General features: G+C 44.3%; 1 protein-coding gene across 2 annotated transcripts in view; it reads right to left on the bottom strand.

Moving 5' to 3' along the window:
* Window positions 1–7335, bottom strand: part of EPHB1 (EPH receptor B1) — a 334289-nt gene extending 326954 nt beyond the window's left edge. Inside the window, exons 1-2 of one of the 2 annotated variants that reach the window (XM_081910347.1) lie at window positions 7207–7335; window positions 6141–6264 (exon numbers count right to left, since the gene is read on the bottom strand). In XM_081910347.1, the coding sequence (XP_081766473.1) occupies window positions 6141–6180 (40 nt within the window). In that variant the 5' untranslated portion in view covers window positions 6181–6264; window positions 7207–7335. Of the gene's footprint in view, window positions 1–6140; window positions 6268–7206 lie in introns of both variants that reach the window. The other variant, XM_081910346.1, reaches the window with a different exon arrangement.
* Window positions 7336–14197: the final 6862 nt, after the last annotated feature.

Here is a 14197-nt window from a genome sequence, read left to right as displayed (position 1 = left end):
GTGTTTGGACACAGGCAGGGGCAGAAGCACACCTGCAAGCCATGCCTCAGCATCACAACAGACACACAGGCTGCTTTCTGGAGCTTTGCACTAGGAATGTGCAAGTATGCAGAGGGTTCCTAAGCATTTCTGGTTGGATGCAGCTAGAAACTTCAGCAGATTTCTAAGTGTGTTTAACCAAGCACACTTAGAAACGCTCAGCAGACTTAATGTCATAGGTGCTGGCTCCCTGGGGCCCTGGGTGCCCAAGCACCCACAAAATTCCCCAAGAAGGGGGCGGGCACTCACAAATTTTGATGCCAGGGCCATGCACACTGCATGGCACCCACTACCCTGGGTACCCATGGTCGCAGGGCCAAGCTGGCACTCCTGCTTAGTGCAAAGGGCTAAAAGCACAACACAGTGCACATGCCCCTTCACCCAGCCAGAGTTTGCAACCTTGCTTAACTCACGTTTTGCTTGCCTGGGTCAGCAAAACTCCTGCCAGGCTAGGGATGGAAGGGAAACCTGCTCTTCTCAGATTCCAAAGCAGACTGAGTAGCTACAGCACAGAGTTTTTGTTTTGTTGTTGTGGCACCTAGCTTGTGGAATATTCTCCCACCTGAGTTTTCACCACCTCCTGAAAATTTATTTGTTCACTTGGGCTTCTGCAGATCACCAGTACTAATGCCATTGAGAATTAATACTCCTTTTATTTGTTGAATGTTAATGATTTGTTCTTGTTGCCATGTTTTGGAATATTTAATGAAAAGACTGCCACTCTTTTCCGGTGGGATTCAATAACATGCCAACAAATTAAGTTTGAACGTTTAAAGTTGATTGGGAGGTCTTGCGCAATGAACCTGCTTTCCCGAAAGATCAGACTTTTGCAGTAAGGAAAATGCACGGGATAGTGTGGTATAACACTTGCAGCACCATTAAACCCCCTGCAAGCAAATCAAAACGAATGCTTGTTAAATAGTCAATGTCCATCTAATCTCCCTAGAAACAAATCAAGTTTAATGCTCAATAAACAGGTCATCTGGAAGTGTCATCCCTCCCGCCTCCGTCAAGGATCTTGGTTTGTTGCTCCCACCACACAAGATTCTAATTGCTGGCGCACTTTTCGGGTGGGTTGTGGCACAGGTTGTGCTTGAAGTGTTTTGTTACATTTTGACCACTTCAAGTCAGAGCTGCCCTGCATTCCAATGGCAGAAGTGAAACGTTCAGAAATCACTTACTCTCGTCGACGCCACCATCGCCATTAATACAAAAAAGGTAATTCAATCCCAGACATAAACAGCCTGGCTCTAGGAGTGAGCAAACATGGAGGAGCTATCTGAGTGGGTCCCTCCCCCCCCCTCTCTCTTTTCAGAGGACAGCCTGACTGGAGATGGGAGATTGGGAGTGACAGATCACAGGCTGAGCCAAGCCTCCTTATTAATATGTGTGTTGTGTACCTTGATTCCCATGCCCCTCCTAAGAGAAGAAGGGAAAGGATGCCACTAAATCAGCTACTGCTGTACAGGGTGGTGATATTTTATGTCTTTACATGTGTTTTATGGTGATAGAGAGACATTAGATGCTTTCTGTTCAATCAAAATGCATAAATAAAATGGAGCAAACAGCAAGAGCCTGACTCCCACCCTCTCCAAGCTCAGCTCACCTCTCCAAGGCTTCTAAATGATGTGCCCTCACAATGTAGAGTCACCTCATTGGATTTTAGCTTCATGCAAATGGAATCTCTCCCTCCCCCCACCTGCCTCCACTCTATCTCAGGAAGAGTGTCTATGTGTGTGTGTTTGCATGCATGCATCTCCATGTTTGCAGAATAAGTAAGCAGGCCTACAACTTTAAATGTCTTCCAGATTCTGTGTATCCCTAGTTGCATCACTGGAAAGGGCAGAATAGATAGGTGCTGCTGCTGCTATATTATATATATGCTGTCCATCTGACTGGGCTGCCCCAGCCACTCTGGGCAGCTCCCAACAAAATCTTTTAGGACCAGTGTTATATGGTTCCAGTGGCCACTCCCAGTTACCAGTCTAGCTGCCGCATTCTGGATTAGTTTCTGAGTCACCTTCAAAGGTAGCCCCACATAGAGCGCATTGCAATAGTCCAAGTGGGAGATAAGCAGAACATGTACCACTCTGGCGAGACACTGCACAGGTAGGTAGGGTCTCAGCCATTGCACCAGGGGGAGCTGGCAGACAGCTGCCCTGGACACAGAATTAACCTGCACTTCCATGCACTTCCAGACTGACCCCAAGGCTGAATGCCTGGTCTTTTAGCACAGTTGCCGCATTTTGGACCAGGGACTCCCTCACACCACCCCGCCCCTTGTCCCCTGGAAATACTACTTATGTATTCAACCTCAATTAGTTGACTGCCATCCACCCCCAACCACCAATTAAATGAGAGGTAGAGCTGGGTATCATCTGCATGCAGTGGTACCTTGGGTTAAGAACTTAATTTGTTATGGAGGTCCGTTCTCAACCTGAGATACCACTTTAGTTAATGGGGCCTCCCATTGCTGCCATGCCGCTGGCACAAGATTTCCGTTCTCATCCTGAGGTAAAGTTCTCAACCCGAGGTATTATTTCTGGGTTAACAGAGTCTGTAACCTGAAGCATCTGTTACCTGAAGCATCTGTAACGCGAGGTACCACTGTACTGGTGAACACCTAACCCAAACTCCCAGCAGCTTCGTATACAGTGGTACCTCGGATTAAGTACTTAATTCCTTCCGGAGGTCCGTTCTTAACCTGAAACTGTTCTTAACCTGAAGCACCACTTTAGCTAATGGGGCTTCCTGCTGCCGCCGCGCCACCTGAGCACGATTTCTGTTCTCATCCTGAAGCAAAGTTCTTAACCTGAGGTAATATTTCTGGGTTAGCGGAGTCTGTAACCTGAAGCGTATGTAACCTGAGGTACCACTGTAGATGTTAAAAAGCATGGGGGAGAGGACACAGCCCTGAGGCACCCCACAAGTGAGCACCCAGGGGTCCAAACACTCATCCCTCAACACCACTCCCATTCCAACAGCCCTCTAACCTCACCTTCTTCAGCTTCTTGTCTCACCTCTCAAGGGAAAGAACTCATTTGGGTGAGCTATGCTATCGAGGGAGCTGCTTGGGGTCAGGCTCTGGGCAGCAGGTAGGAGATGCCTCTACCTGCGGCTTTCCTCCTGCTGGAAAGTAGCCTTCATCTACTGCACTCCCTCTCCTTCCTCCTGCTTGCTTTCCATTTCTACACTTCAGCCCCTGCAGCTCTCCTCACTTGCCCTCCATTCTCCACCTCACCTTAGCCTCCTCCCAGGATGTCTCATTTTGACTTTAGGCCCCTCCAGATAACCTTCTATCCCAATTTGCTTGCACATAGCTTACACATTAAACTAGGTTTAACGATGAGCATCCATTCTGATTTGTTTGCAGCAAGTTTATAAGAATGTGCATTCATCCTGATTTGCTCATGGGGTATTTATATGTTTTCCCCTTAATCATTTGTGCATCCTACACTTTTCCATGCATTTCCCAGTCACACTGCACAAAGCACAATATCTTAAAATGCATTTGTTGCACCAGGGTGACAGAACACTTTATTGGTGCACACCTAGATTTCTAGCATGCATTTGAATTCCTACTGGAAAATATTGACTCTCTGGGGTGGGGGGGACTGGTCCTGCAGACCTAGATGTTCCTAACTGCCTGGTGCTATTGTCAGGTGCCTTGGATTGTACTGCCAGTTAATGCCAGATTTACGTATAAGCTAAACAAGCTATAGCTTAGGGCCCCACTCTCTTGGGGGGCCTAAAAAAATTAAAGAAAAAAACCGTGAACGTACATTTCCAAAATATAAGATAAAAAACAAATAAAATATAACCTGCATACAGCAACAGTTAGAGCTTAATAATTATTTCACTATTAATATACTTCTTAATTGTATTTCACTATTAATATACTTCTTCTTAACTGTATTTCAGTTCAACAATTACTTTGATAAAATACATATTTTGTTATGTGCAAATGGCTTTAGATACCTATTAGGTCCATAAAATACCATATAGCATATATTCAACACAAAAAACAGCGACAATTTGTTGTTGACAAAGGACACCTGGACATATAAAGGGCCCCATTACCTTCAGTAGCTTAGGGCCTCATCAAACCTAAATCTGGCCCTGCTGCCAGTGCTTTTTTTCGGGGGGGGGTGCAGGGGTACACGTATCCCTAAACATTTTGTGAATCTAACGGGAGAAGAAACTTAAAATGTTATTTTTTTTAGTTTCTTCTCTAGCATGGTGAATCGTCAGTTCCATTAAATAGCACAGTGAATCGTCAGTTCCATTGCTACTGCCAATGGTGGCCTCATTTCCTGTCATGGTGTTTGCTGAGTCTCAGACGGAAGCAAGCGTTTAATGTGTGAAGTAGGAGTTGGAATCTAGCACGGTGATTGGTCAGTTTCGTTGTTACCACCTCCGATAGCGGCTTTATTTCCTTTCCCAGTGTAATGCATGTTCTTTGTACTTTTGTCCATTTACTGTATTTATTTTTCCTGATTGGAACTTTTCTTGGTGCTTTTCTTGAGTCAAAATGAGAGTACCCCTAAACATATATTTTTTAAGGAAAAAAAGTACTGTGTACTGGTATTAGCAAGCATGGCAAAGTGCAGCAGGTCAGTGACTGGGAGGCAGCTACAAATGCCTGCTGAGAATGCATGTGCAACTAAGATTGGCTTGGCCCATTGTGGGCAGAGCTGGTGGATGATGCTTTGAAATGCTTTCTAGAGTGGTGAGCTACCGTACCAATTCTCATTGCAAAGTGGAATGATTTTCTCCAGAAAGCTACAACAGGGATAGTGGGTGGATGCTGCAGCAATGTGGAGAGCATCAAACAGCTCACCAGCTGGAGATGATCAGGACTGGGAGCCATTTAATGAGGTTCCCACCAAACATCTTGTCCTGTTGATTGGATGGAGAACCTTTGGCCCTACAAACGTTGCTGAACCACAGCTCCCTCCCTGCTCTAAATCTTGTATCATGTGCATAAGCCCTGAGGATAGAAGAAAAAGTCCTAAACCAAAAGAGAGACTAGTCAGCTATTGTCCATGCCACAGTTGGCAAACAACCTGTCATTTCTGGTCCCAGGTGTATAACAGAGAACTCTGAAGTGCAAACTTGCAATTAAGATAATTATGGCGCATTTGCCAAGGCTAGGACGTTAAACAACAACAAAGAGGACAACGTGAGTATTGCAAGAGGTCAGCTGCAACCCAACTGAGATTCATATTTCCAAACAAAGCAAAACTACAGGTTAGTTCTCAAGAAAGTAATATGACTCATAAAGTTGTTGTTTTTACAGTAACTTTAGAAATACAATCTGTTCGTGCAAATGGAAAACAGTGTGATCCTATCTATGAGTTACATGCCTGCTGGGCAGGTTAGAATTGCAATTAAATCCTCACATGCTGACAGAACACAATGTCATTTATACTGACAAAGTGATGCTCCTAATCCCTGTCCTATTGGAGCCTCTGATAAGAAAGGCATTGTGTGCCAGAAGGTGCGCATCCCACATAAGTGGAGGTTCCCCAGTATGAATATGAGAACCTTGACCCTGGCCTCGTAGCATATGGAGAGCCAGTGCAGGTGTCACTGGCTGCCAGTCATCTGCCCCCGTTAGTGGTGTAGTCACAGCATTCACCATCAGCTGGAGCTTCTAGACCAGACCCAGCATATTGTTACTACAAGGCACTTTGGGAAATTAAAATGGAGACTCACAGACCCAACTACCCAATGTGGAGTGCTGATGGGCCTTGTTGCAGCACTGTGGACTTGGTAGCTGCCCTGGGGTGCCAGGTGTTGATGCTGGGCCTAATCTGACTATAAAGAGGAACATTTGAGGTATTTTATAAAGCGATGCACTAACAGTTTCTGCCAGTGGCCTCTGCATGAAAATGCTGGTGAAAGCAGTTTGTTTTTTATTATGTTTTGGAGTTAGTTCACCCGCCACAGGCATCCAAGATCCTTAGTGATACAGAACCTTGTCTGGAAGAAGTTTCTCTAAGGCTGTTGACCTCTAAGATGCTGATGAACAGGCATATCCCTGAAAAACACATAGACAATCCTATTGGCAGATGTATTACTAAAGGTTAAGCACTCACTAGGCAGCTGGTTACTATCGTTCCACCATAGGCTTTGCATTTACAAGCTGCATGAGATGCAGAAACTCAGAAGGCTTCCCCCCCCCCCATCACGTTGCCACTGTGCTGAATCAAGCTGCACCTGCTGCTGTTGAAGGTAGAGAATTTGGGTCAGGAAAACAGGTGACAGTCTGATTCCAAATATGCACAAAAGGGTGCATGAAAATGAAGGCCTGCTGAAAGCACACTGGTTGGGAGACAACCTACTGGCATGAGGCACGTTGCTGAAGGAAACGTGTCTCTATCAGCCTCTTGCATCCTGTCATTCTGGGGGGTTCATTTATAATCTGAGGTTCCTCCTGGACCCTTCCTTTGTGGCCCTCCAAATGTTGATGGATTCAAACTCCCATCAGCCACAGCCAACATAATATGGGTAATGGGAGCTGTAGTTCAACAATATCTGGAGGGCCAAAGGGTCCCTACCCCAAGGTTGCTATTTCTCAATAATAATAATAATTTTATTATTTGTACCCTGCCCATCTGACTTGGTTGCCCCAGCCACTCTGGGTGGCTTCCAGCACATATAAAAATGCAATGAAACATTAAACATTAAAAACATCCCTATACAGAGCTCTCTTCAGATGTCTTCTAAAGGTTGCATAGTTGCTTATCTCCTTGACAGCTTTGTTCTTTTTATTTTTCAAGCAAGACAAGTACATGCATGCATGCAGCAGTGGAGCATGTTTTCATGGCACTCAGGGTACCTGGGGTACACACACTGGAGCATGGGGCACAGTGGGCGAATGGAGCCCGCCATGTGCCAGCCCAGCTCTTGCTGATGCAGATACTGCTGGAGCGACACCAGTCCCAGTGTGAGCAACACACACACATGCTCCTGGAGTAATTGTCCTGGCACCCCACCTCCACCCTACACCCCTTCATTCATATACCACCAGTCAGACCAAGGTTACTGAGATTGTTCAGAACTTGAACATTACAAAAGAAGGGAAGTCTCAGTTCCACTTGCAACTGCCCCACTGCCCCTGCTCCCTCTAAACTTTCAGCTTGAGCTGAGCTTGGCTCCTACCTAGTCTTCCTGCACCTATGCATATAGGTTTTCCCAAAGAAGATCCTTGTGCCATGCATGACATCAACACAAGTTATAAAAGCCGTGTCACAGTGGCTGAATATTCACGGTGATGTCACAAAGTCCTGCCGCTTGGCAGCAAGACTTAGAGATGAACAGGACTGCTCGGGGAGACTAGTCATTGTCTAATCTAGCTGACCCTCAGTGCTTCTGCCCAGGGAGTATCATAGTAACTGTAGTGATTGAGTCAAAGTGCTGAAAAATGTTTGTCTGATTGCCCAGTTCAAGTCATGTCCTTTTAGACACACAGGTCTGATTGAGACAGTTCAGTGGAACCTGGTCTCTTTGCAAAAGTAGTCCACTGTTTTATACAGTGGTACTTCTGGTTAAGAACTTAATTTGTTCCAGAGGTCCGTTCTTAACCTGAGGTACCACTTTAGCTAATGGGGCCTCCCACTGCCGCCGCGCCGCCAGCATGCGATTTCTGTTCTCATCCTGAGGTAAAGTTCTTAACCCGAGGTACTACTTCTGGGTTAGCGGAGTCTGTAACCCGAAGTGTCTGTAACCCAAGGTGTTTATAACCTGAGGTACCATTATATTAACTTGTAGCTCCTATATATTTTAAAGAGATTTAAACATGAAACAAAAGCAGAACCCTCAGCAGATTTCTTTACCTGAAGCAACTGACATACATGTTAGGTCTCCCTGCCCCCATACAGAGGGCTTCCTAGCAAGCCATTACTGTTGTCTACAACTGCCAGAACATTTGACATCAGTTTATTTTGCCCTCATGTGCCCAGAAGGGGAAGCTAATCCAAGCAACACATTCCAGGCCAAACCATGTGGCCACAGAGCAAGGACCATCTGTTTGGCATCAAAAGATTTCATTTGTCTTGTAGAAGGGCATCAACAGTTTTGTGCCCAAACAAAGAGGCTGGCACAGGATCAAAGTGGCTGGCCAATGCGGAACCCAGAGTTGCATCTGAAGCCCACACTTCTTTGCCTTGTCATATAAATGGCTCAAAATCTGGAGCCATCTTGTCACCCATGGATCCCGTCTGAGTACCATCAGAAGGCTTGTCCTCAGAAAGCTCTGCTGAACCCATTTCTGAACATTGGCCCAGGAAGAGCTGGGGTATTTGCTTATGAATACTGACAGGCAGGGAGGACACCTGGTTATTTCATTCTTTGATTGCACTTGTGCTACTGCGGCTTGAGAAAGAGAGAGAAATCCTTCCTCTGCGCCATCAGGAGAAATAATAATAATTTTGAAAAATCGTTAAATTACATGTTTGAACATCTCTGTCTTTATGTGATTTTGGAAAGTGCGAGTGAGCCAGCCCTGAAGATTAGCACACAGAGAGGAGGGGCTGGGGGGAAAGGATGCTAACAGGCCCACTATTTCTCTCAGACTTGCATTTGCAAAATGAGCTATTTGCTGTGAACCTACCCAGTGCAATACTGCAGCTGTCCTTGGATAAGTTTGTTGCTGCATACTGATGTTACTTAAAATCAGTAAGACCATATGCTGAATATGGGTGGTCTAAGATCACATTACTGTCCCACAAGGATCTCTGCTTTAATCCTCAAAAGCAGTGTTGCCCAAACTTGGGTCTCCAGCTGTTTTTGGACTGCAGTTCCCATCATCCCCGTCCACTGGTCCTGCTAGTTAGGGATGATGGGAGCTGTAGTCCAAAAACAGCTGGAGACCCAAGTTTGGGAAACCCTGCTCTAAAGTGAAGTCCTTGTGGGACTTTATAGCAACCATAAGCTACGCTGAGTCCACAGCCTCTGACAGTGGAGAAAGAGCATAGCTCTCATGACTAGCAGCACTTGTGGCTTTATCCTCTGTGAATTGGTCCAATTCTCTTTCAAAGTCACCAGAGTTGGTGGTCATATCTGTTAGGTTTCTGTTTGTGCCACTGTGCAGTGCTTGGAGTCACAAGACTCTGTTTACATTCCAGAGATTCCAGACTGTTGGAAGTCTCACGGGAGACGGATGTTGATATTACTGGTTTCCTGTTCCTTTGTTCCAGTTGCCTCTCTGCTTTCACAGAGAGAGGATGTATATTCTTTTCTGTCTGCGTAGTTAGAAATAAAACTCTTAGCAATGTAGCTCATATTTCTCGTCCTTCTGCTGCTGCATATACTCTGCGTAATGAGAACGTGCCTGGAGCCTCATCAAAGGCTTAGGTCGTTAATCATCGTCGGAGAAGATTCCAGAGGACTCACCGGAGGAGTGGCTCAGTCAAACGGAGATTCCGACATCTTCTGGGAACAAATCCCATAGTTCAACTATATGCTGTGTGATGAAGTATTTCTCTTCATCTGTCAAATAATCTTTCCACCTTCAGTTTTATTGGAGGACTCCTGATTCAGATATTATGGGAGCAGGGAGTGCAGTCATCACTTTCTCCAGAATGTGTAATTTTATACATGTCTCTCTTGGTATGGGTCTCTTCCACTCCTGAAAATGATACTCAGGTAGTCATGTAAGATGTAACAACAGGATTTGCTGAGGATTTTAGGCAAGATTTAGGATGATCCAAAGTAGAGTTCAATATATGTAACAAAGCCAAGGCTTACATTGAAGAGAACTTAAGTTGTTGACGTTTAGAAATAAAATAAATAACAGCATCTGTTCTATAACTTGCACTAGCTGTTACTGTTCTCTTCCATTGGGAATGGTTTGACTTTTTAAAATAATTGTAATGGTTTTCATAAATGTATATTATATTGTTCTAGCCCACCATGGGACCATTTCTTTAAAAATGTTAAGAAAAATAAGAAACCTTATAGATAAGTAAATAAATAAATAATGAATGGTTGGAAGGAGCATGGAAAGGTTTAAATCAGAGGAAAACCTAACTTCTGAATAGCTTTGATGTGCAAGAAATGAAGGAGGCAGTGAGGAGATTCTGGGATGGTCAAAGATGCATGTGTAATCACAGCCTGAGAGAGATGTCCTTAGCCTACCCATGCAATGTGGACATATCATAGCAATTTCCCTGCCTGGAGACCATGTGGGTACCAAATGGCATTAGCTATTCATAGCTATTCACCACAATTGAGTTCAGATAAGGTAGCAAGAAAGAGACATCCCTCCCTATAGGAGGTTATCTGCCTGCAACCAGCAAATGAACCCTCAAGTCTTAAGGCTTGATGGACCATCATCTGGTGAAGAAGAAAGGAATTCAGCAGACATTTTATCTGCAAGAACAGAGGGCTTTGATCAGGGAAAAGACCTTCACAAACAAACGGCAGTTGTAGCTGGCACAATTTGGCCTGCCAGGAACAGGTCAGGGAGAACAAAGAGATACTTTCAAGCGATACAGAACAGAAATCATGGCTCCCCTTTGGTCAAGAGAGATTCAAGATTAAAACACAGATTATCCTATTTCTTAATATAGCATATTTCCTTGCTTAATGCCACAACTTGTTTCAGTCTGACAGCTTATCTCCTGGCTGACATATGCTTCAAAGGAAAGGCTTTTAGGTACAGTCAAAGATGGCTTCACCGCAGCTAAACAGCGGCACAGGGATGAATAACTGCATAAGCATAAGATCCATTTAGTCACAGTGGGCATTTTATAATAAATCTGACATGCCTGATCCACAAGCTGTGTGTCATTTTGCAACAGACTGCAAGACACATAGATTTCCTAGCGTGGACCTATATTGTGTACAATCGAAAGAGTCTCTCTAGGTACGTGCAAGCGTTTGTGCGCATGCACCATTTCTCCATTTTGTTCTGACAATTGCTCCCAGCGTTCCATTGGAGCAGTGCTATTCTTCTAGAAAAAGAGGTGCCAGAACTCACCGGAACCTCTTGTTCCCACCTAAGAGGTTCCAGAACTCAGTTCCAGTGAGTTCCAGCTGAGAGGGGAAAGCCCTGCATTGGAGGGTGTTTTTTATGCTGCCTTGAGTTTCTGGGGAAACTTGGCAAGTACCAAGAGCATACACAGTTGGAAGAAAAAGACAAGTAAATCTCCTTTTGTCCATGAAACTCCATGTGCCCGCTGGTGTCAAAGTGGAGCCATCCAGAAGTTGGAAAATAGGAATTGCACCAGGAGGTCAGAGCTGGGGCAGGAGACAAGCTAGGAGGTTGAGACCAAGAACCAGAGCTGGAGCTGAGGGGCAAATTGAAACACACCAGAGCTAGGAAGATTATTATGGTCCAAGCACAGCCCAAAGAAGAAGCCCTTTCTCACTCTCTGTGCCTCAAGGAGTCCAAAAGTCAGCCTGGGTAAGCAAGGCCAATCCAAAGCCTAAGAACACAGAGAGATGCTCTAAAATGCAGTTCTAGTGGCTCATCACATGCACAGAGTGGAGTGTTCCTGGCTTGGGTTCCAGTGGCTACTAATGGTAGTCCTTTGGGCTTTGGTCTCTTTGCTGCTACAACTGATTCTGGAGTGCTGTGGCCAAGTCGTCCTGATTCAAGGCTAAATCCCCAAGATTCAGTCTTGGCGATGTTCATAAAAATGGACAAGGGGAAAAAGAGTTTTGAGCTCCATTCACGTTTTCCTCATCAAGAAGATGAAGAGAGGATGGTGGAATGTCAGGTTTGTCCTGCCAGGGTATTATCATCTTGGAGGGTGCATATATGTGATGCCCCCATCCTTTTCGAAGGGCTGAGCTGCTTGCCAGAATCAAAGCCTTGTACTGATTCAAGAGTCGCTGGGTTATCACAAATTTTCACTTAATAAATCATTTTGAGAGAAGCCAAACTTTATAGCAAAAGTCGACAGCAATGATTTTCACAGGTTTTCCTTTCTGCAGTAGAGGAAAATGGCTCTTTTGTGATTACAGGACTGCAGGTATGGCCCATGAGTGACTCACCTATTTTGCGAGAAATATTGTTTGTTCTTACAAATCACGATAATGATAGCCCCTTGCTGGCCGCAGTAAAGCAACCGAGATAATAAAAACAATCATTTGCACTATACAGTACTTGTCATCTAAGGGCCACCAAGTGCGGCAGCAAGAAATAATAATATACTGTTCCCAGTCATAAAATTTTCATAGAAGTTTGCAGGGACCTAAACATTGGAATATATACTGTATGTTCACAAATATTTAACCAGATATACTAAAGAAGCATTCTCTTGGTCGTGTTCTGTCTAAAGCCCTTCATCTATGTTTGTCCTGAGGATTTTTGGTGCTAAACATAATGATCTTTTAGCACATGAAAATTTATATTTTAAATTAATATTGATTGATTGATTGATTAACTGATTGAATTTACATACTGCCCTATACCCAGAGGTCTCAGGGCAGTTCACAGAAAAGATCACAATATATAAAATCAAAATAAGAGCAATAACCCAATAACCCCCCCCCCAAAGAGCCATGATTTAAAAGGGTATATGATGTCAAACAGATAAACCAAAGGCCTGGTTAAAAGGGAACTTTTTTGCCTGGCACCTAAATAATGAAGGCATTTTTAATACTCTTTAAAAACTCCAAAATACTGATTTTATCAGGAATCAGCATCTGCCTTATGCAGAGACAATCAGAGATGCAAAGGATGGGGAGGGTTGCAAAGCCCTTTCCCGAATTCCTCCTTTCAACCTCTGATGTCACTGGATAAGCATGGGGGTGGACTTTGCACCTCTGACAAGTGGGGGGGGGCTCAATTCTCAGTTTCCCCCTTGTTTTCCTCTCACCACTGCTGCCACTGCTGCAGGAAGTGAGAGAAAGAAGCCTGTTACAATGGAGGCAACTTTCTGGCCTCAGCAGCAGGCACTTGGGAACCCCCGCAATGAATTTTGATGGGAGGGATGGCCAATCATATCAATCATACGCCATCATGATGATGCTATGTGATTGAAAGGTAGGTGGCCCCCCACTCACTTGTCAAATTGGGTCTACAGAGCAGATCCTGGTAAGGATCTGACCCATGGAGCCAAAAAGGTTCCCCAACCCCAATGTAAGCATTTCACTCGTTAGTGTGGAGCTCTTTCCTTGCCACACAAGGCTTGCGTCACTTGCTTCCATCATATGCGGCTGTTTAGTTAGAATGCACCTTCTGCGATAGATCACGGCACCCTAATCAGATTGCATGAGGTGGTCTATGCAGGGCGGTGGTGGTTGGTTCTGCCCCCTAAGTGGCCTTTGTCCAACTCGGCGGATCTCTTCTCATCTTTTTGTAATCCGTCCCTTCATAAAAGGGAGCGTGATTTTGCAACTCAGAGTGGTTGTTTTCATCTAGAATGTTCAGTTCCTGGAAAAAGAGAACAAGCCCTCAGGAAAACCAGTGGAGAAGTGAGAATGCCAAACTGTGCAATCCGTTATGTGTCTACTCAGAGGTGAGCTCAACTGAGTTCAAAGGGACTTACTTCCAGGTAAGTGAGCAGAGAATGGTAGCCTTAAAGACTAGGGAAATCACCGGGAGCTGAGGATTGCATCCTGAAAACATTTTCATTTTTACTGTACATAAACCCTGACATATTCCAATGTTTACAGTTAAATAAGCAAACAAATCTGCTTTTCAAACATCTATGACATGAGTGAGACTTTTAAATCAGTCACCAGAGAAGGATTTCACACTTTCCCTAGGAAATTAAACAGCTGTTAAGACACTATGGAAGAATTAGCAGTGTAATTTGGTAATAAAACTTAGAAGAGCTACTGAGCTACTATTTTGTGTTGCGTTCTTCATGTACAGCTCAATTCTGCGATGTGGTAAAGCCAATGTGAATTGATCGGGTTGAATCCTAATAATAATAATAGCAGCAATAATAATCCCTAATGTGTAAATAGTGGTTTTTGAATGTTCAACATATTTCATATGCTTTATCTCAATGATCATTAGACAGGTTGGTTAGTATTATCCTCATATTGCAGTTAAGTACAACTGTATTGTATACTGAATTAAAAACCTGATCCAATCCCTGTTTACTTGAGTAAGTCCCACAGAGTTCAGCAAGCTAAGCTTTCAAAGACGTATGCATACGATTAGAGTTTAGAGCATAATCTTATGCATATCTAC

The sequence above is a fragment of the Podarcis melisellensis genome, assembly GCF_964234715.1.
Source record: "Podarcis melisellensis genome assembly, chromosome: 5".
In the NCBI taxonomy this organism is placed as follows: domain Eukaryota; kingdom Metazoa; phylum Chordata; class Lepidosauria; order Squamata; family Lacertidae; genus Podarcis; species Podarcis melisellensis.
The sequence above is the reverse complement of the archived record's forward strand: the minus strand, read 5'-3'. Positions and strand labels throughout refer to the sequence as shown.